The sequence below is a fragment of the Tiliqua scincoides genome, chromosome 8, assembly GCF_035046505.1.
Source record: "Tiliqua scincoides isolate rTilSci1 chromosome 8, rTilSci1.hap2, whole genome shotgun sequence".
Classification (NCBI taxonomy): domain Eukaryota; kingdom Metazoa; phylum Chordata; class Lepidosauria; order Squamata; family Scincidae; genus Tiliqua; species Tiliqua scincoides.
The window spans coordinates 2,920,018-2,943,443 of record NC_089828.1 but is presented as its reverse complement, the minus strand read 5'-3'; the positions used below and the strand labels follow the sequence as shown (position 1 = coordinate 2,943,443).

General features: G+C 48.0%; 1 protein-coding gene across 1 annotated transcript in view; it reads right to left on the bottom strand.

The window, feature by feature from the left end:
* Positions 1-250: 250 nt before the first annotated feature.
* The window catches only part of KLHL25 (kelch like family member 25), a 30,815-nt gene continuing 7,639 nt past the window's right edge, over positions 251-23,426 (bottom strand). The window contains exons 3-4 of the mRNA XM_066635818.1: positions 7,939-9,749; positions 251-732 (exon numbers count right to left, since the gene is read on the bottom strand). Coding sequence (XP_066491915.1) covers positions 7,963-9,732 — 1,770 coding nt within the window. The 5' untranslated portion in view covers positions 9,733-9,749 and the 3' untranslated portion in view covers positions 251-732; positions 7,939-7,962. The remainder of the gene's footprint in view (positions 733-7,938; positions 9,750-23,426) is intronic.

Here is a 23,426-nt window from a genome sequence, read left to right as displayed (position 1 = left end):
GAGTACAAGTCCATCTTTCACCCAAGCATGCCTTTTACGCCCCGAGTCACAAGAGCCACTTTTGACAGTGCTCCAAGCCTTCAATTGTGGTGGAAGCGTTCCACGGTGTTGCAGAATGTGTGGTACCACTAAACAAACGGTGAGCTTCTAATTGCCGCTTGGCAGCCCTGTGATTATCCCTGCATCAGGTGTACTTCAAACAGAAACTACTCATCCAAAAGGAGACAGATTCTCAGAGGGGTTGTTTTTGTTTTTTTTAATTAATCAAGTTGTTCAAGACTCCTGGAAAAATCCAAAATACAAAGAAAAGAAAATGCTTTGAAAATGACTCAACAGCATGCTAGCCCTTGCCGAGGTGGCTGTGTGCGTCCCACGTGACATTTGCACGTCAGCCGAGAGTCTGGAAGGCCTTTGTTGTTGGAGACGCCAAGTCCCTTGTCTCCTCTGGCTCTCTTCCCACTCCAACCCGTGCCAATATGGCACCCATACGGTGCTAGCAGAACCGGCTGCAGCGTCTCTTCCTTCTCAGAGTGGCCCTCTAGGGTCGCTTGGCCTCCCCACCCATCTGATCAGGACAGGCTCATTTGGGGATTGGTGCCATCACCGCACTCCGTACTTGTGCAACAGGAGGAATGCGCCTGGTTGGGGGGTGTGAGAGACCAAAGCCAGTTGCCTCTTGTCACTTGTGCAGCCTCCAGCATTAATAGTGATGCATGAATTCAACATCATCGCCTGGAGAGAGAGAGAGAGAGAGAGAGAAGGGGACACACACATAACAGCTCATTAATATCACCCATATCACTCAGTTACATGAAAAGCTTTGTGGCAAACAAATTCAGAGCAAGTTCCCTAAATGGAGAGAGCTCTCATTGCTCAGCTGGTGGGCTCCAGAATACATTGACTTACTGTCCAATGCACTGACTCCTATAAGGGTCCAATATTTGGAGGAGGATGTGTTCCATCCCAGGCTAGGTCTGGAGATAACTTGGGTACAAATCCCATTAAAATAAACAACTCTTGGGGGGGGGGAGAGTTTCAGGTCAGTCACTGTCTCTCAGTTTATCCAATGCTGCAGATCTGATGTGAAGATAAGAGGGATAACAATATATCCGGATATATATGTGGTACTTATTACAGGGAATTGTGGGAGTTTGTTTACTCTTTTGGCAGTCAAGTGCCATGCTAGGGTTAGATGCCGATTTGTTTGATGCTCGAAAGAAATCTTCAGAACTCTAATTAGAAAATCGGGCCCCAGCCCACCCAGAGTTGGAACAGGACACCTGGAAGGGGACAGCCATTGGCTTGGTTACAATGTCTTCCTCCTCTGACCAGGAGGATAATTTGACCAAGTTTAATCAGAATAATCTTACAAACAAGGTCAGCAAAGGGGGAAAAAAAGCACACACTTTCCCCTAGGACTCCGACCCCTCCTTAGAGATCATTCAGTAATTCTTACTCCACAGCCCCTCTTTATGGAAAGTGAGGACCTTGCTAGCAAGGCGCAGGGCCTTTCCAGTTGTAGCCCCTTGTCACGGCACAACTGCCCAAACAGCATCTGTTGAGGCCCGCCTCTGGTGGCTTTGCAGTGGAAATGTACAATCTGTCTCTTTTGGAGTGTGCTTAGCTGGTAGGGAGAAGCTGACTATGATCTTCGGAGCATTTATCACGGGGGGGTTGTTGTTGTTGTTGTTGTAAAGAAGTGGTATAAATGGGTTTTAAATAACCTGTCTTCCCACACCAACAGGGTGGGGTGCTAAAAGTTAAGGACTGTGTCCACTCACCAAAGGCTATCAGCTATTATTGAACTGGACATTTGCCCTAATGGAAAGATATTCTCAGAGGCCCTTTTTCTATTCAGGTCTATTCAGGGGAACTCATACTCTTGACATGCTCAGAGTCATGATGCCTTGGGTGCCAGTTTTTGCAACAAGAAAGTCATCGTCCAAATGTGCACATGTATGCATGGAGATAGCAAGTACTCACTCATGTAAAAAGTATGAAAAATCATGGAAGGCACAAAAGTGCTTTTCATGCAATCATAGGGTCAGAAGGGCCCCACAAGGCCAGCTAGTCCAACCCCCTGCCTATAGCAGGAAATCCTCCTACAGCATCTCCAGCACGTAACTGTTGAGCCTCTGCTTGAATATCTCCAGTGTGGGAGAATCCACCATCTCAATTGGCTTGTTTTGTTAAGGACATCACAAAGAAGAGCTCTGCTTGAAGCACAAACTGAACTTTCTTCTGGTCCAGAATCCTACAGCAGCTATCCAGATGTTTCTGGGAAATGGGGCCTGAAGGCAACCACCCTCAACTGCTGCTGTCCTCTAAGGTTCCCTCTAAGGTATACTGCCTCTGAGCCTGGAGGTTCTATTGAGTGACCGTGGCTAACAGTCACATACAAATTTCTCTTCCCGTGAATTGGCCTAATCTCCTTCTAAAGCCAAGTAAGCTGGTGGCCACCACCCCCTGTTGTGGCAGGGGATACCATAAATATATCATGCTAAAAGGAAAGCTTCCTTTGGAGCTTGTGGCTGTGTAAAGGAACCCAGTGTTGGAGTGTGTAGCCTGCAGGACAGAGGCTCCGCTGGAGCCTAGGCTTCAGGAACACCCTATTTCCAAAAGGCAGCCGCTCCCAGCTGGCTGGGCCTGATAAACAGGCTCTAGAGACAAACAAACAGCTGATTGGCAGGATCCACCCCTATGCTGGAGCTGCTGATTTCCCCACCCGGCTTAGGCAGTCCCTGCCAATTAAAAATATCCTTTCACAGATGACAGTGTAGCAGCAATCTGGACTAGCAGCAGCTCAGGGAAGTTCAGCAGTGCCAGTGACCCGGCAGCAATTGGCTGAGCTGCCCTAACCTCAGACGCACTGGCTGCGCAACAGGCTCCCTGCTTGCTGTGGGATGAGTTGCTTGGAGTCTACAGAGGGGCAGGCAAGAAGGGACTCTGGGAGGGAAGAAGCAGGCCACAGATAGCTGGAGGGGGCAAAAGAAGAAGGGGCCAAACCTGAAGAGCTGAAAGAGGAATCCATGCCTGATCCTGATTAGCCAGTGCTCCTGAGAGCCTGGTGGACCTTTATGCCTGTGGGCCTCCTTCCGTGCTAACATGTGCCCATGGTGGAAGGGCATAGCAACTGGGCATTCGGGGGGAGAACTTGGAAGGCCTCATGCATCTGAGAGAGCAACGTTCCGGTCCACCCTCAAGTCTTGTCAATGCAAAACTATCACCGCACCTGCAACTGCAACCTGCATGCAGGACGGGGCCAGAGCTGTTCCAAGTCAGCAAGAACCTGCTTCAGAAGCAACAGGGAAAGGGGTGTGCGGGGAGGGAGGGGGAGGAAATCACTCAACTGCAGAGGTGGTTACATAAGCAAGGAGGTGGCTTGTGCAGCTGGGAACAGGCCAACAACAGGCTCTGGGTGCTTCCAGCGTGGACGAAAGGGCTGGAAACCCAGGCAGAGCTTCACCTGCTGCAGTGCCAGGGTCTCGCAAAGTGTCGCGGCCGGTAGCTTGCAAAGCACAGCGATTGTCACCGAGCTGTGAACGGTCTTCACAATTATTTAGCTTTGGCATTTGAGTGCCCTAGAGGTCTTAGGTGGGTTCAGCTAGAAATGGCCCAACTGGCAGAGGTGGCAAAACTAGCACACAGCAACATGATCCTGCACACTCCAGGCAGCAAAACTGTGCTGGAGCTTTATTCCCCCATGACAAATAGCAGGCGATGGAAGGGGGGGGGAAGTCACCCTATTCCCCCCCCCCCAGATCTCATAGGAGCCGTCAGGGGCCCTGTGCAAGCATTGGAGCCCCAAGACTGCTCAGTTCAAATCAGTGAAAGAAGCAGTTTGGGGCACATAAGAGGATTTTTAGGGACTGAAAAAGGGGGGGAGAACCATGTTTATGGTAGACCAGGCATGGAAGGTTAGAGGACCACGAATGATTGAACTACCTCCTTGTTCCTGATATCAGTACAATGTTCTTTTAAACACAAATGCTCTCTCCCGGCTTGGTTAAGAAAATCATTGGTTGTGAAGTGTGGTGGGGTTTTTAAGGGCTTCTGATGAGATAGTGGAGGAGTGTGAATAGTGTGTGTGTGTGTGTGTGTGTGTGTGAGGGGGAGGGGGGTCCATGTGTGAAGACAAGCACAAAAGGAATAGCTGCACCTGTTGAATTTTTGCTGGTCAGAGGAGTCATGATAGAAAAAAAAAATCAAATGGCAACTGTGAAAGAAAATAGTAAATAGTCCATCAGTAGAGTAGCCCTGAGTGCTGACACACCGCCTTCCTGTTTCTTCTTCATTCCCCTCCTCCTTTTCTCTTCTCTTCTGACTGGCCTCTCAATGTCATTGGCTTACCTGCTCTGAAATCACACAGGGTTGTCCTGCCTAAGAGGAGACTGCATGTCCTCAAAAGAGAGTAAGTAACTGCAGTCAACTGCAGAGGGTCTGTCACAGGCCGAGAATAGTACAGCTAGGTCCAGCAATTAGACTTATAGTGTGAAGATGCTCCCATGTATGTGTAGAGGTACACACTTATTTACTTTGACTCTTTACACTACAAGAGAGAAGACAGAGGGCTCAGTCCAGCTTGTTCCAAAATGAATTTGTCTCCGACACCCCACATGTTTCATTTTCTGATTTCTCTAGGTCAACAGAGACATGGTGGAATTCCATGCTTGGACCTCCTGACATCTTTTTTCCATTTCAAAAAGTGTGTGTGTGTGTGGGGGGGGGGGAATGAATGGAAACTGTATGAATGGTATGAATGGAAACTGTAGAAAGGGGGAACTTGTCTTTGCCCCAAGCCATGGCCCCCACCAAATTATTTCTCCATCCTGACATTGAGAATACTGGAGAAGTGTTCCCCTCTGCACTTAAGAGGAGGTTTAGGAGGAACAGTTCAAATCAGGAAGTTGTCATGCGGGAGGTTTACAGCCCCACACAAAAGCCCAAATTGACCCCACGGCTGGATTTTGAATAAAGAAAAACTGTGCTACTTCATGTTGAGTCCTAAACATTTCTTGAATCCCTCTTGGGACTTTCCTTCCTTAATACTAGCAGTTCAAGGTGGAACTGAACAGACATACCTTTACTTATTGTCTGCCAGCAGGTATGGACTCTAGCAAATTTCTCTACAATTACCAATAAATCTGGTCCCGGAAAGCACCAAAACACAAAGCATCTCGAGTTCTCAAACCATTTAAAGGCAGCGTAGCCACAAGAATGGGGCTGGAGATCAGGGGGGTTAGGTAGTTCTAAAGATTCTCCATTCTAGGACTTTGGTTAATGAGATCCCAAGACACAGCGATAAAGAAATTCACAAACTAGAAGTATGAGCCCATTAAGAGCCCATCTTGTAATAAACTCCTGCGTTGTTAAAAGGCCGCTCTCAGTGAAAACCTCTTGCTGCTCAGAGAGCCAAAGGCTTGGCCTTCATTTAATTAAGAAAATCACTATGTGCCCTGACACCTAACCCAAGCCCTGGTGCTGCTGATGTGGCTGGCTCTGGTATTCAGATACTCCTGCGTGACAAGAGTACCAATCAAATTTCCAGTGCTACTGTGGAGGCCCCCATAACCTGAGCCGAAGGAATGATGAAGTCCCTGCACATTCGGCAGCAATATTTAATCGCTAAGAAGTCATTAATTAGATGTCGGAGCAGTGGCGGCAGCTGCCGGGCACTGCAGCACAGCAGGACTGGAGAGGTTGTTGCCAGCCAGCTGGGAATACAGAGATCAGGCCTGTAGCCATGGTCTGTAGGGCTGCTTCTACATCGGGGCTCTGTGAAAAGTCAACAAGGAAGGCAGGCGGCAAGCTGTTCAGAAGCCAGCCTGAAAAAGATGAGCCCTACAATTCTGTACCTGCTTGCCCAGAAACACAACATGAACAGCCCAAACCTATTCTCACTCCACCCCCCCCAACAGATGCAGTGGCATAGAAATGGCTACTGCTAAATCCTGCACATGGGGGGGGGGGGGTTTGCAGAAGTCTCCTCTGGCTAAGGGCACAATTGTTCATTTACCTAGAATAAGGCTGCAATCCTAACCACGCCTTCTGAGAGTAAGACCCCTTGAACAAAATAGGACTTACTTCTGAGTAGACCTGGTTAGGCTTGTGCCCTAAACCTCTGTGGTGTGTGTGTGTGGGGGAGCTACTCAGACTTGCGCTAGTCTGGGTGAAGCTGCGCCACAGGATTGGGTCTGGAAGGGGGTGAGGATTCGGCGGCTGCCCCTGCCACCAAACTCACCCTCTTCCCACACCCACTTCATCCACCTCATTCTGCCCTCCCTTGCCCCTGTGCCACCCCCCTGCCTTTCCCACCACTTTACCTCCATCATTGGAACACTGCCACGGAGTGAATGGGAAGCCTCCAGCCCCCCCCCCACTTGTGCTCCGTCTGGCAGCATGCACATTTGAGCACTGCCCAAGTGCCTTTTACGGTTGGCTTTGCTTTGCAAGTAGACTCCAGAACGCCCTGTGTCATGAATATGTACGTTAGGCCTAGGTGGACAGTAGAAGCCTGAACCAAACTAAGTCAGTAACAGAGAAGTTGCTAGCAGTTCCTAGCTGCAAGAATCTGAGTAAATAAATAAAAAGATTGTTGTCTCTCCTTTGCTGGCCAGAAAGGACAGACAACAAGAATTACAACCCATTGGAATGTTTAGCACCTTAGTAGACGGAGAGGCGCCTGATCAAGCGTGATGGAAAGCAGCTATGGACCTCCAGTTGGAAGGGGTAAGAACTAGGAGGGCTAGCAACCAGGCCAACTTTAAGAAGGTTCTCTCCTCAAAAGTCTCTGATTGGAGAGCCTAAATAAGGATGAAGTCACCTCAGTACTATTAGGATGAGTGCCCCAAGGGGTGTGCGTGTTCCTTCTTGGACAGCGTTTTTGGGTGCAACATCCTGCACGCTTGTGAGCTCCATTGTCCACCATGGGCACCTGGCCTCACAGGTAGCCTTGAGCTAAAAGATCTACAAGAGAAGCTGACTCAGATGAGAGACAGAGATTAGCAGAGATAGCCAGCTAGCTTTGTTATTTTATTGCTGATATGTTTCCTAGATGTTTATGCCTCTATCATTTGCTGCCTTATGTACTTAATAAACTAAAATCCCTTTTACTAAGTTGTTGCATTGCCTGTTGGGGACAAAGGTTCAGAATCCTGCCTAGCTGTTCAACAAGCTACCATGTGCTCATTGAGGTCTAGTAACTTGAGGACTAAAGCTTTAATTGGAGAAAGAGCTCAGTGCCTGCAAGGGATATAGTTAAGCCTAGAGGGTCTCAGTGTCCCTGGACTGAGGCATGGGCACATACAGGGTGGTGGCAGTACTACTGAGCAGAGGGGCCTTGAGGGCTTTAGGGTTTGAGAACCAAGAACTCTGAGCACCCCAAATCCCCCTAAGTTTACGACACCCTGGGAAGGATGCACAAGGGAATAGGAGTCTCAGCTGATATGGGCACACGGAGCTGCCTTCTACGCCGTTAGGCCATTGGTCTGTCCATGTCTGTAGTGTAGCCAGAGGGGGGTGATTAGTACAGCTGGTACTGCAATGCGCTGTGTAAGCAACCTCTCCCATTTGCTGTCAGAGTCCACATCACTATTTGTCAACTTCAACTGGTGGAAGCTCCCCAGGGTTTCAAGTGGGGGGAGGGGGTGGTCTTCTGTTTCATCCCTACCTGGAGCTGCTAGGGGGTCAACAAGGGCCTTTAGTATGCAAAGCAGGTGCTCCATCAATGGGCTATATTCCACTACACTCTCTGCAGTTCAATAGCAATTTTTAAAAGGCATCAAATAAACACAACTTTACACATTTGTCCAAGTTTCTGTATTTGCAAGTTGTTGTCTCTCTCTTTTGTTTCAAAACGCAGGAGTCCAGCTACGCTAAGTGCTTGTACGTACAAGTGATGGGCAGGTGTCAGCGGAAGCCTCCCTTAAGAGATCTTACCTTCTTGAGCTCCCAAGTCGTGCATCAGGCCGGCAAATGTTTCCATGTGCTGACGAAAGCTGTGGGGATGAGGGAGTAAGGCACAGTGGTGATACAGTTCCATGTGTCTGAGGTAGGGTCGTAACAGTCCAGCGTTTTGCACCTCTGCGTCCCAAAGTAGCCACCCACCACGTAAAGTTTGTTCCCCGAGGCCAAAGCGTGGCAGGACATGCGCTTGGCTGTCATGTCCCCAATCCGCGTCCACTGCTCCGTTTCGCAATCAAAACGGTAGGCAGAGGCGGCCGTGTACTCCGTGTCCCCGCCCATAATAAAGATCTGGCTGCCAAGGACAGCGGCGGCAGTGTAGCGCCAGGGTTGAGGGCACTGTGCTTTGATCGTCCAGCGGTTCTCCAATGGATTGTAGCACTGGACTTTGGATGCCAGGTCCCGGTGGATGCTGGTCCCGCCAAAGACATAGAGCTTTAGTCTTGCACTGACAACCGCGGCATTGCTGACACCATCCCTTAAAGGGGCCACCATGGTCCATTTGTTGGCCACAGGGTCGTACTTCTCCACCTGCTTCAGCGAAACAGAAGGGGAGGCGGGGAAGACTCCGGCCACTGCTGTGTGTCCACCAACCACGTAAAGGCAATTTTCAAGCTCTGCGGAACCATGCCCAAAGCGAGCAATTAGCATCGGGGCAGCCTTGGACCACTCTTCGTTCACTGTGTCATACACCCAGACATCCTTGGACACTCCATTTTCAGAACCTCTCCCTCCGGTAATGTAGACCTTGCAGCCAATGGCACAAGCACTAAATTCCTTCCTGGGGCTGGGCAGCTCTGCTTTGGGGATGATCTCTTTGGCCTTGTGGTCCACCTGGTAGATTTTATCGCACATGAAAGTCTGCCCGCCTAAGATGAGCAAAGTGTGTCCGGCTTTGCGAGGCCTGGCACAGGGGCTGGTGACCACCCCATCATTCTGCAGGATTTTCTTTTTGCATTGAAGAGCCTCATCCATGATTTGCTTGTTTTGCTTCTCCGCCACAATCAGCTCCTCGAAGGTCATGGCTTCCTTGAGGCACTCGGAAGGCAGCAAGGCCAAACGCACATTCTTCAGCAGCTCTGGGAGGAAGATTTTCCGCTTGTCCAAATCGTACTTCACCCACTGGATAACGGCCTTGAAGACCTTCTCCTCGTCTTCTATCTCCAGCTCATCGCTGGAGATCAAGTCCAGCAGTGTGTCCTTCGAGAGGTTGTTGAAGTCTTCGCTTCCATGAACGGTCTCAAAGTTAACCAGGCACATCCTCCAAGAAAGTTCATAGAGCCTCTTGCACTGGTGGGCGTCTGACAGCACCATCATACCCAAGCAGTTGGAAGGGAAAAGGTTCTTCTCAAGGAACTCAGCTGCGGCGTCTCGGACATCGTGGAACTGAAGCATGTCACCAGCCTCTAGGAGGGACTCTGCGTTCTCTTCGTTGATGATGATCTTGGAGGAGTAGGCATAGTCCAGCAGCAGTTCCAACACCTCCGGGTGGAGGCTATCATGAAAATTCACCTCGTCCCCCAAGCTCTCACGAAGGCCGTTACTGAACATTGCTTCAAAATACCTGCTCGAGGCTGCTAGCACCGCTCGGTGGCAGGGGAAGGACTTATTCCCAGCCCAGAGGGTGACATCAGTGAACATGCAGTGCTTCCTCATAGTATTGAGGTGAGACAGGACACAGTCTGGGTGCGACGCTTTGTGGAACAGCAAGATGTTCATGGAACCGGTGCTCGTTCGGGATTTGCGGTTCTCGTGGACGCTGACCGACATGATGGCGAGAGCGCTCTCTGCAGAGGAGCAGAAACAAGACAGAACACTTTAGGTTTCAGGCAATAATGACCAACCAGACCCATTACAGAAGTGAGTAGCATGGGGAAGGCTGGGGGGATTGGTGAACACAGGGATCAGGCAAGAGTCTGTATGGATGGATCAAGTGCAGTGCAAGAAGTGGCAATGTGACACTCCTACCTTTAGAGCTGGTGGTGGTATGTGTGGGTAGGGGAGGGAGTTACTTGCATGGTGAAGCTTCCACTACTGCCCCAATAAATCATAGCACAACCCCTTTTTATTGCAGTTTTGTTAGCATACTCCTCTTTGCCTTCTGGGTAGTAACTTCTTGGGTACAACCACTAGTTCAAGAGTTAACATGAGCTGCCCAAGAACTTCACTTTGCTTCAGAAGCCCTTCCCTCTGCCCCATCTTTCTCCACAGGTGTGTAGCAAATGGATACTAGAGACAGGGCCTTTTTGGTTGTCGCACTCGGAAGATGGCATGGTATACTAACAGGGTTCCCAGGGCCAGAAGTCTTGCATGTCTTTTTACCCACGTTTGATGGTAGCAAACCACAACATTTTTGCAATGGACATCTCTTTCCTTTCCCCCTTCAAATCAACTGAAGGATGCCATTTTTAGAAAAGGTGACTTCAGCCAAATGCTAAAAACCTATCTGCCTACAGAGGCAATTACTGCAATTTTCAGAAAGACTGCAAGGCTTATTTATAAGATGGACATTATTTGTAGCATAGAAAGATACTGGCCTTCATGTGCATGCATTGGAAGGCTCTCATCTCAATCAGAACATATCTGCTTTGCAAAATAGATAGTTTGCATCAGGGAAGAGGAGGGAGGCAGTAACACCGTTTACCAGCTGGGCTTAATCAAAAGCATGAAACTGCCACAATGAGTCAACTTAATATTTATTTACACATATTTGCGCTGGCACGATGCTCGCCAAGAACGCAATGATCTTCAAAAGGAGGTAAAACAAAACCATAAGGCATGCTTATGAAATTCTAGGAAGATTTTCTGCTGAAGTTGCTCCTGTAAAAGACCCTGCCCCTGTTCCCCAGCAAGACACTGATCCAGGAGGGGGCCAGAACTCGGTGGTGAACAGGTTTCAAGGTCACATATGGATCACATTTTGCCCCAACCTTTCCCCTCTTAAGGAGTTCCAGGCAGCGTACATGTCTCCCATCCACCCCTTACTCTCTTCACAATAGGTAGGTTAAAAAGAGACACTGCAATTTGTCTAAGGGGAATCAGTTGAGCTACCATCAAACAAGCTATGCAGGATTGAGGGTCTTAAGCAATGGCCATTCCTTGGCCCTACTACCTGGGATCCTATAGGTCAGAGGCGTCAAACATAAGGTCCACAGGCCAAGTGCTCCTGGAAGCAATTTATCCGACCCCTGTTATAATTGGGCTCTCCCAGCTTGATAATTGGGCTCTCTCATATCTTGAAAATATGAGCAAGATTTGCACATTTTCTCTTCTGTCTTTTGCAGCTAATGAGTTTCTGTGTGAGAACCAAGTCCTTATTTCTGGCTGTCATCTTAATAATGTCACTTTCTGCTTAATGATGTCAATTCTGGCCCTCAGCAGGCACCATGAATGCTAATTTCGGCCCTCTGTATGAAGTGAGTTTGACACCCCTGCTATAGGTGGAAATGGTACAAGTCTGTCTGAGTTCTCTAGTGCGTACTGTTAGACATGAAGGAGTTCCAGGTTCAAATCCCCACTCAGCCCTGCAACTCACTGGGTGATCTGAGATGAGTCACTAACTCTCAAGTTCATGACAAAGTAACACTGCCCCTGGTCCATATTCTCTACTACAACCAAGCCTAAATATGTATAATAAGTCTATATTTTCCATGCACCTCCATGTCTACTTCCTCTGCTCGGCTCCTGTTTCTAGATTGTAAGCCCGGTGGGGGCAGGGCCCTATTCTCTCATTCTCCGAGAAATGACATACACATAGGGATGCTATATAAATACATAGACAGAATCATGAACTACCCTACATATACTACCCAGAGCACCATAGAGGAACGGTGGGATACAAACATGACAATTTATCCCCCATCCCAAAATATCAGGGTCTTGCGTGAAAAGACTATTTAACAGACATCACAAAAGGCTTACGCTGTTGTTTACAATGGCCAGAGTTGTCCACGTAAATCAAAATAAGGCAGAGATAAGGGACTGGAGGGAAGGGAAAAGACAGAAGTCTGTACTTTAAAAGGGGATGGGACAGATTTATGGAAGAAGAGTCCATCCCAAGTTACAGGCCATGACAACTATGTCCAACCTCAAGGTTTTAGAGGTAGCCTATCTCTGAATGCCAGATGCAAGGCAGGGCACCAGGATGCAGGTCTTGTGTGCTTCTGGAGGCATCTGGTGGGCTACTGTGAGATACAGGAAGCTGGACATCCACTAAAATTGAGTGTTGGGCGGGTTAGGACAGACAAAAGAAAATATTTCTTTACTCAGCATGTGGTCGGTCTGTGGAACTCCTTGCCACAGGATGTGGTGATGGCGTCTAGCCTAGATGCTTTTAAAAGGGGATTGGACAAGTTTCTGGAGGAAAAATCCATTATGGGGTACAAGCCATGATGTGTATGCGCAACCTCCTGATTTTAGAAATGGGTTATGTCAGAACGCCAGATGCAAGGGAGGGCACCAGGATGAGGTCTCTTGTTATCTGGTGTGCTCCCTGGGGCATTTGGTGGGCCGCTGTGAGATACAGGAAGCTGGACTAGATGGGCCTATGGCCTGATCCAGTGGGGCTGTTCTTATGTTCTTATGTTCTTAAAAGGAGGTAAGTTCATCACTCCAGAACAAAAATTAATACAAATGAAGATAAAATGTTAAAAGTTGGGAGGGGGGGGGTTAGGCTAGTCTTCCCTTGCTAGGGCAGTGTTATTACCCAGAGTCTTCTGGGCACTGCCAAGGCCACAGCAATGCTCAAGGTTGACTTCTGCCTCCCCCACCTGAATGCAGCCTGCCAACCATGGAGGGGTGGTCCATGCGGACAGAGAAATCCATTTTGCATGGGCTTCCAAACAAACATGGGGAAGGGGTGGGTTGACAACCCTCAAACAGTGCCGGTGGACAGCAATCATCCTGGAGAATTGCCAACAGTCTACAGGCCCCACCAGGCATCTCTCCCAGGTGACTCACTGGGATTCCAATTGCAACAACAAAGTCTTGCCCCAAGTATTTTCCCCACACCGAGCGCTCGGCCCCAGCCGGGCTGGGTTCTGCTGCAAATTGCCTGCCTTGCTCCCCGCCTCTTGCTGACTCGAAGAATCTACCTGGAGGGAACAGACTGCTTGTTTTTGGCCAAACACGCAAGAGGGGAGCAAAGATTACAAGGCTGGAATCCCCAAAGAGTAATTGAGGGGTGTTTTCTTTCTTTCCTTCACTCTCCAAGCGCTGCCAGCACTCATTCCCTGGCAGCAACGGAGTTGCTGAGAAGCGGAGGCTCAAAGAACCCTGGACTGTCTTGGGAATGGAGAGGCTTAAAGACCCCAGGAGGGCTTGGGGGGTTAACTATGGGGGAAAGTGGGGGGGGGGGAGAAGCAAGAGAGAGAAAAGCACTATACAAATGCCATTTCCAAGGTGACTGGACTGGGGTGGGAGGGGGTTAGCAAGTCCCACACTGAACCGAGGCACAAAGCAGTGTGGTATAGCGGTTAGAGTGCTGGACTACATCCAAAGCTCCATTTATCCATGAAATTCACTATGTGATTCTGGGTCAGTGAAAACCTCCCACAGGGTTTTGTCTGAGGGCAAAACTGGGGCGGGGGCGGGGGGGGAGAGGAAGAAACAATATTGCTGCTTTGAGCTTCTTAGATGAAGGACAGGTTGCAAGCGTAATCAATATCAGTAAAATACAAATAAAGTGTGTAGGGCTCTCTCCCCCTGACTGGAAAAGCAGGCCGTCCCATTACAGGGAGCTGACCTATGGACACACAGTTGCACCTGCACAGGGCTTCATGGAGATACTCCCACAATGCACTTCCTAGGTCCTCCACCATCTGGTCTGTCACCCTGGATGTGTCTGAATAGCACTCAAGAGGCCGGTACTCAAGCGGTCCACACTCATCAAGCTCAGACAAAATGACAATTCTTACCTCACAGTTCACCGCACATCAATGTGTGGTAAAAGCATCCGCAGCGCTTGACAGGAGGATACAAAGAACCAAGTTGCTCTGGGTTAGGAAAGTTAACACCAAAGTTAAGTGACAAAGGCTGCAATCCTAAACACACTTTCCTGAAAATAAGCCCCATGGAACAACCCTTACTGCAGATCACATCAGAGCCCCTTTGTCTTTAGTCCTTTCTGTTGCATGAGTGTAGGACTAGGCCCAAGATCAGTCATAAAACCAAAGGAGCAACAAAAGGATACCCATACAGGTATGTGAAGCTTAAATCCAGTTTGAGATGAGTCCACATTTCGGAGAGCAAAAGTAAGTGAAAGAAGTTCTGCCTTGCCAATGTGAGCAATGCAATGAAACATTAATGAATCTGCTAGAAGATATATCGATTCAGGCAGCAGCCTTTGCAAACACCCACACAAATCACTAAATATCTCTCTGTTGCGTTAACCATCAATTTCATTATCCCTGGAAAACAAATGTACCCGTTTGAGACACTTTAACACATTTCCCTACCGTGCCCAGTAGATAGATAAACACACACACACACACACACACAGCTACATTTTAAAGAGAAGCACATAAGACCACCCCTGTTCTCACCTTCCTTGCTATAACCTCACCCGAGTTACTGCCAACTCACACCAAAAGGCTGAGAAGTGACAGCTGCCAAAAGCTTTGGCAAGGAAGCTTCTCCACGCACAAAGCCAATCATGATCCTACAATTTTCACAACACCCTGACATGACACGATGACTTGGAATCGATACGTGACACACAAAAGAAAAGGTTTGTGGGATTACACTAAAGGTCCATTGAATCCTGTACCCCCCTTTTTTGCATTGTGTCCTACCAGGTACTTCTGGGAAGTCCATAAAGCATAGGAGGGCAAAAGCCCTTCTCTGAAGTTTCCGGTCAGGAATGGGCATTCAGAGGTACACTGCCTTGATCTCTGGAGGTTCATTAATCATGGCAAATAACTGGTTTAGATGGTTTTAAAAGGTTTTTGGACAAATGCATGAAGAAATGACGATTACCTCATTGTTTTGCCAAACTCCCTTTCCAAACTTGTTCTAGAGAACTTATGCTAGTTAGAACTTTAAGCTAGTTAATTCCCCTTCGTTCAGACACGGCTAGCTCTAGCAGCGTACGAAACTATTTCTGAACCCCAGCGCCAAGGGGAGGGTAACCAGTAAGTAGCTTGCCTGTGGAGCTGCAGGGTCCCTCCTCCCAGTTCTCAGACCAGCGCCCCTTCAGGTCTCCACCACTCATCAGTAACTTTTCAGTTAGTAAGTTTGCCAGGCAGTCAGTTAGTCCGTTAGCCAGTCTGTTAGTCAGTTAGCCAGTTCATTAGTCAGTCTGCCCAGTCATCCATCAGTTCGTTAGTCCGTTTACCAGTTCATTAGTCCATCCTTCCTTCCTTCCTTCCTTCCTTCCTTCCTTCCAACTTTCCTCCTTGTACTACCCACACCCTTTCCTTATTTCAAATGCTGAGGGCCTCCAATTTTATCCCTGAGGGCCCTGTTGCCTTCAAGTGACTGCAGCTGTACAGCACACTCACTGCATTCTTAGGCCCTGGTGTTAACCCCATGCTTCCCAGACCTGTGAGATCAAGGGGCCACTATTGACATCACAGCCTATCTCCTCGAGGGATCTTGCGTGTTTCCACCACATTCACTCTTACTAACTATGTTGCGTGAAAGAGGATCTTTTGACAGGTTCAAAACAGTCTGCACATACAAGGGGGTGTCAAACTTGTTTCGTACAGTGGGCCAAAATAGCATTCATGATGCCTGCTGAGGGATGGAAGTGATGTCATTAAGCAGGAAGTGCCATCATTAAGCAAGTCATGACCAGAAATAAGCACTCCCTTCTCACTTAGGAACTCATCAATTGCAAATGAGAGAAGAGAAAGTTCACAAATCTTGATCGTATTTTTAAGATATGGGAGAGCCCAATTATCTCGTGGGCCGCCCTGCCAGCAGGGGTACCTTAGTTGAGCACAGCTGATGGTGGTGCTGGGAGAACCTGAGATCTGGATAAAGATCTTCTGTGGGCCGCATCCAGCCCCCTGAGCCTTATATTTGACACCCCAGCATAGGCTCTCATAGCAGCCCTTACAGATCTCCAGGTCAGCACGTACCAAAGTTGCACATACATGCACCATCTAAAAATATAAGTTCTTTAAAAGAAAATGTGGTTTTTCCTCCACATATGTAAATCTAATCTAATCAAGTGATCTTTTTTTAACTGGATGACAGGTCTATTAACAGGGCAGAAACTTGGTACCCATCATTAACCCTGGTGTTCAATGGCGAGAGTCTTGCCCCGCGTGAACTTCACTCCAAAGAGCAGGAGGTTCCTTCAGGTCAAACCCCCCCGCCCGCCCCATCTGCCTGTGTGGCACTGTGGGGCTTCTGGAGAGTGACTCAGGGGGCAATGCCTTCTGCAAACATGAGATCTAATTATTCTCATAATCCACCAAAGATTAATAGGCTAGGGTTAGAAGGCATTTGAATCAAACTTTTGGCAAGGAACCAAACACCAGCCAAATGTGACGCTGGGTGAGCAGAGGGAGAAATTTGCTGAGAAAGCTAGAAGGGAGATGACAAAGACAAAAACAAGATAAGAGAGCCGATTCTTCTGTCAGCACCACCTGTAATTACCCTCTCAGTGCCAGCCTGTGTACACACAGACATGTTTTCAAGACCCAAACATTAATCACCAACTTGCATTCTTTGCAAACAGAGATGCCTGCTCTCAGCTGCTAGCCCTTCTCCCCACATCTGAGACCACTTCAAAGGCATGAAGGGTCTGCAAACTACGACTCAGGGGCCACATTTGGCCCTCAACAACTTAAATTTTTCCCCAAACGTACAGTTGGACAGTTAGCACGTGCCATTCTGCCCTCCATATTCCTTTCTATATGGTCAGAATGGTGTCAGCCCAGCTAACCCTCATTTTCCATCACCTGGGCCATACGCTTTAAGACCCTCAAACCATAATTACTCAACATTAATCTCACTCAGCCAATAAGCACCGTAAAATGAGCGCAGTGAGGAAATAGTGTCCTTTTTGCACATGTGTAAACAAATCATAACAAACTGTGTTTCACAACGGATCGAAGCCCGTGCATCACTCGTCTCCAACCCATATAAAATTGATATCTTTTTGGCCCGCGAAAATGTATAAAATATACAATGTGGTCCTCCGACTGAAAAATGTGGAGACCCCGTCCTCGGCTATGAAGGTCCTAAACTTCTGCTTTCTAACTTGGGTGGACATAGCACAGTGGTTCCAAACCTTTAGGAGCCCACAGACCACTGAAGCAAAAACTGGAATCTTCATGGACTACCTGTAACCCCCAACCCCCTGAACACAAAAAGTACAATTAAATTTGTAATAATTAGAGAGGATTTATTGGGGATTTATTCAATGTATTCTTTTCAGAGAAGATTTGTTGGCTGCTGTTTTTGTTGCCAGCTATAGGCAGTCCATTCTCCACCCTCTCTGGTGGTCAGTGGGGAAGTGTCTCCTGAGCAAGCACTCTCTCACAGACTACCAGAGAGAGTGGGGAATGAACCACCCACAGCTGCAGCCAATACTTCAATGCCGGCTGTCCGTTCTCCACCCCTTCTGCGGGTCCATGGGGGAGCACTCACTTGGCGAGACACTGGAAGTGATCAGAAGTTATTTCCCCCCTCCGAGACCTTGTGGACCACTTGTCAGGGTCTCACGGACCAGCTGTGGTCCACTGGCCATAGGCTGGGAACCAGTGGCAGAGCACAACCATACTGCAGTAGGCTTTGAAGTTCCCTTGAAATGTACCCATGTTCCTAGTAATCAAGGATATGCGTGTGACACTCTTCAGCTTCATGGGCACATCAGAAATACCTTCACCATTTTGGAGTACTTCTGGGTTCCCCTGTTTGAAGGGTGAGATTATTACACTTTTAAAAAAGGTATTCCTGATAACCAGGCTGTCAGACTATGCGTGAACCATATTTCAGATTTCTAGGTCATGCAGAGATGCTCCTGTATCAAATCTGCATGACCCAAATCACACCCACACACCAATTACTAGAAAAGTGCAAAAGGAAGATTGCATACTTCTCTCTCTTGAAACAGAGGATGCAAAATGTATTGCAAAATGTTTACACTATGACCCTATGACTACATTGTACACACACACTGAAATGGCAACGAATGGAGATACTCACTGAAGGGTTTTTTCCCCCCTTTATATCAGTACTGAACACGTTGACCTTCACAATGTCCATAAGCAGCATTTTAAAAATGAATACAGGATGAGACAGTTAAATTAGCATTTATAACGAGATATGATTCTATTTTCTCAGATCTGAATTGTGACAGTGGGCTTTTGACCACATTATTTTAAATAGTTATATCCCACCTTTCCCCATCCAGCGGAGAAACTGCAGAATTACATGACAGATTTTGGTCAAATTGGGACAAGTCAATGTCAAAACTAGGCTTCTTGCATTTCCTGGTCATTTGCTTGTCCTGTTCATACAATCAATCAATCATTATTCATATTTATATGCAGTTTTTTTCATAAAAGGAGTTTGCAAAATACACGATGGTTCCCAAAGTGCTCACAATCTAAAAAGATGCAATGCAGAAGTAACACCAGGGTCACTAGAAAAGATGAAATGATGGGGTGAAGAGGTGCCATCCCCCTGCTAAAAGTGATAAGGACCGCCATTTTTGAAGAGGCCTCTTTGTCCAGTGTCAAGCTATTCTCTATGCCCATGTTTATATAAGAACATAAGAAGAGCCCTGCTGGATCAGGCCAAAGGCCCATCTAGTTCAGCTTCCTGAATCTCACAGTGGCCTACCAGACCATGGACTGTACATATCAAAATAAGTCCTTATGTACCAAGGGTAATACTTAAGGTATCTGATGAAATGGACGGTAGGCTCCCAAAGCTTCTGATACAACAAAATGTATCAGCTTGTAAAGGTGCAACAAGACCTTGCAGTTTTTATGGCACCCCACTGGAAATAATAAGTCACGCTGCACCTCCGGCCACCCAGAGGTCTCCAAATTTTGCTGTCTCCAGACGGACATTCCTATTAAGTCATCCTCCATTTGCCTCCAGAAAGAGGGTCTTCCTTGGTGACAACATACCAAGCCAAGTATCTTCCACCAGATCTTCCTTGCAACATCACATTCCCTCAAGGGCCACTGCCGCTGGCCGGCCCTAAATAGATATGTTACGAAATTACACCTTCCAGTAAACAGCACTCGGGGAAGAACAAGTCAAAATAGCAACTTATATTTAGTGCAAAAGAGGGGGAAAATGTTGAGAAAAGAATTTGGGCAGCTGACAGAAATGATCTGGAAAGAGGATCCGGGGAAAAAGGAAAACATTGTCCCTTCATAGGGGCGTATCAGCAGAGAAACCCGTTAATTTGGGTATGAAATGTGCCCAGTTTGGCAATGCTCATGAAAGACTGTACACAGAAACCAGGATTGCATGCAGTCTCGTTTTGGTGTACTGGATAGGCTCTTTCTCCCATTATATTTTAAGCACTGCAAGTCTGGGTGTGGGCACTTAGGCTTCAGTGCGAGCCTCTGAAATTAATGTCATTGCAATATGCCTCAATGCACCCAAATCAATGCTTTTGCCACACTCATCAAGAGTTTGTGGTTACACAGGGCTAGCTTCAAAGGTTCAAGACAGGCGATGGACACACAGGCAAACTTGCCTTGGTTTTATACTAGCTTAAGCCATTTCTGCTCAACGTTGCATATATGCAACAGGGATCAAATGTGTACACCTGTGGGCTGGGCAGAAATGGGTTAACTTGCCATGCCTAGAGAACTCTGGGAGTTGTGGTTTTGAGGGCGCTCAAAGTTTTCCAGTGGCTATAGCTATCTACTCCCTCCCACCCAACTTCCAGTGTTCCCTAAGGACAGGGAGCACCCATGAAACCAGCTGAAATCTATGGGGTAGATGTGATCACAACACCAGTCAGTGATGCAAAATGAACACCTCCAAACCTATAAGCTCTCATTGACCTACTTGCCAAGCCAAGTATCTTCCACCAGCACCAAAAATGACTCTTAACTCATTTGGTGAGTCTTGCATTTATAAGTTACATGATACCTTCTTCCCCACCACCATCATCCCAGCCACCATCATCCTGGCCAAGAGTGGAAGTGGCAGCTTACTGGGCAAAGAGGCACCTTTTGAAGTGGGGTCCTCTTAATGTAGCAGGGAGACAGCAATTGTCCCTCTTCGTCACAGCACTGGTATCTTTTCCAGCCATGGTTGGCATCCCCTTTGCCCTTTTTTTTTTTAAAAAAAAGAAGATTAAGGGCCCCTTCAGAACACAGAACTATTTATCTAAGGAAACTGCTTTGTGAACAACTTGTTGAAAACCGTGTGTAAGTATTCTTAGTAATAACTCACAATCCCATAAGCAGAACTCCTCTGGACAGTAGTGTTGCAAGGGGCGTGAGGGATGTACTGAGTGATGCACACGGGGAGGTGACACCACTACTCACCCAAAAAATTTAAATCTTTATGTTTTCAGATAATACTACCATGTTATATATCAATCAATGCGTAATTTCATGCAGAATGCAATGAAACAAACCTTATTGAAATACCTCTATTCTATCAAAAGTTATAGCCCAAATACCAGCAGTGGTGGGGTGATGGTATATCACCATGCCCATCACTTGGGGTGTTGCCTCGCCACTGCATGGGAGGAGATCCATCATAGGGGTGCCACACTGGCCTCCCACACCAGGTGACGAAAACCCTAGTGTGAATTTCACCTGATCTCTCTCTTAATGATCAGCCAGGGCAATAAACAATTAACCCTAAGTGGCTAATACTACCATTACTCCAGAAAGTCACATGATTTTTTGCTACTTGCTCCAGGGAAATTAACCCTTTCTTGTGACCCCTAGTGATGCCACTGACTCTGGATACCTGAATACCTACTCCTGTGTCAGCTCTGGGGACCCGTAGGTCAAAAGCTATCTGCGGGAACCCAATGATGCATCCCCCCATGCTTTGGAAAGTGTGTTTTGCATGGTGCCTAGAAACTAGTGCTACCATATGCTCCCCACTGCCTTCTGGTAAAACCTCCCCATTGGGCCTGGGGTCAGCATATGGGGCGATGGCAGGGATTCAAAGCCATGAAACAAATAAAATGTCTCAGAAAAAATGTATTTGCATCCACTGACTTAATTTCCTCTCCGTTTGTTTCACCCAGTGAGGGATTCCCAGTCACAAACAGTTCATTGTATCCTACCTTTATTCCCCCATAATGGGGCTCGGGGTGGCTGAAAGGGGGTTCCCACATGGTCACCCACCCGGGCACTGACCAGACCTAAACCCGCTTAGCTTCAGCAAGATGAATGCATCATGTCCCTCAGACCTATGCCCTAGGACCACCATGCTGATGTCTTGCTCAGTGGTGTAGCTACAGGAGGGGCAGCATTGGCAAGTACTGCAGGCTTACAGTAATGTGCTGTGTAAGTAATGTGCTTACAGTAATGTCCTCCCACTCAACATCAGAGCCATTCTGCGCAGCAATGGCAGTGCGTAATGTGTGTTGCCGTATCTGCCCATAATGGCTCTAAGGCAGGGGTGTCCAAAGCTTTTGGTAGGAGGGCTAAATCATCTCTCTGACACTGTGTCGGGGGCCTGGGGAATAAAGAATTAATTTACATTTAAAATTTGAATAAATTTACATAAGTTTCCATAAATGAATATATTAAAGATAAACTTATATGAATGAGTGGAGGTCTTGCAATAGCTCAAGGCCTATAAAAGGCCTTGCACAAAGCAAAGCTGGCCTTTCCTTTGCTGCCGCTACTGCATCACAGACCTGAAACAGCAAGCAGTGGAGGGAGCCCTCATCCCACAGCTCACGCGAGAGGTCAAACAGTCGCCCTCACGCTGAGAGCAGCTGTGTCGGGCCAGTGTGGGCTCCAACAAATCTCCAGAGGGCCAGAGGCTCATTGGAGACTGGGGGCTTCCTGAGGGCCGCATTGAGAGGCCTTGAGGGCCGCATGTGGCCCCAGGGCCAGGGTTCGGGCACCCCTGCTCTAAGGGCAAATGGGAGGGGCCCTTACACCAGGCATTTTGGCACTTGCAGTACTTACCTTGCCGCCCCTCCTGTAGTTATGCCAATGGTACACAGGAGGCCTGACTTTCTGAGGTCTTCACTTTATTTTTGTGGGAAAGATGATCTGTGAAGCTTTTCAACAAGAGTGTTTGAGCAGAATTGGGTTCTCTGTGGAGAAGCTGCAGCACGCACGCAGGCTCTGACATGCTTCAATATGTTGTGGTCACCACCCCACCATGAAGTGGTCTTCACCTTTCCAGTGGTCTTTAGTGAAGGAGATACAATGTCAAACTCTTCACTGGGCCAGCATATGGAAAGAGTCAATAGCAGTCATTTCAGGAGATTAACACATGAATAAGCATTGGGAAGAGGACCAAGACCGCTGGCTTGGAGGGGCCCCTACAGATGTGCCAGAACACAACTCAACCGAACAGGTTAGTAGGTCACGGGATGAGTGCTGGGTCCTCTTCTGTTGTGTCGCTCGAACCTCTGTGAACCCCAGAGCATGAGCACAAAGGCATCTGCTGCCTCTGGGCTGCGTCACGGCCAGCCTCAGGGCTGACAGGTTCAATTGTCAGCACATGTAGTTCACAAATATGCCGGTTGCAGGGGCTGGCGTCTCCGGCTGTGGCAAGAAATATGCACCTGAATTGCTGCTGCTAACAGCCACCGTGGGGATGTAAAGCTGATGAGCAGAGACACATTGATGCGATCGCAGTTAAAGGTCACAACAGGGGCCCCCAGACCGCATGTTTTTGCTAAATGCCTCCTAGGAGGCATTCCAGCAGGAAGGACACCGTGAAGCAACACTGCACCAGCAGAGTGTCGCAATTTTGCACGCAGTTTGCAAATGACGGGCAAAACTCCAACTCTCAGGACCAAGTCCCGACATTTGCACTCCTAACTTGTTCCCCACTTTCAACAGCGCGTCTGGTCAGTCGCTTGCCGACTGACCGTTACTGGCAACAAACACAGATACATACAACAAACAAACCTCACACACAATCCTCTCCACCGTATCCCAGTTGGCTTGCAATCTTTCCACCCGCTCCAACCTTGATCCCAGTTTCCAACTCACCCCACCCCATGGTCTGTGGCACTGCTTTTCAACCTACCAGACCCATGTCAGTGTTGATACTTCACAGTATGGTAGCAGGTGCTACTTGGCCCCACTGCCATGCAGACCTGGTGGCACTGCCCTGCTTGGAACGGCCCCCGTTAGAAGCGAAGATGGCAGTGGCATCAGCGGGCTGTGCAGCTGCCTGTCCCTTCAAAAAGAGGCCTGGTCTGGGGGAAGGAGAATGGAGGAAAAAGTTCCAACAGTGGGGCAAGCCTCCCACTCCCATGCACAGCTCCAGAGCAGTTGGGAGTTCTCCCCCTCGCCCCAAAGTAAGACTAAAGTTCTGGTCCGTAT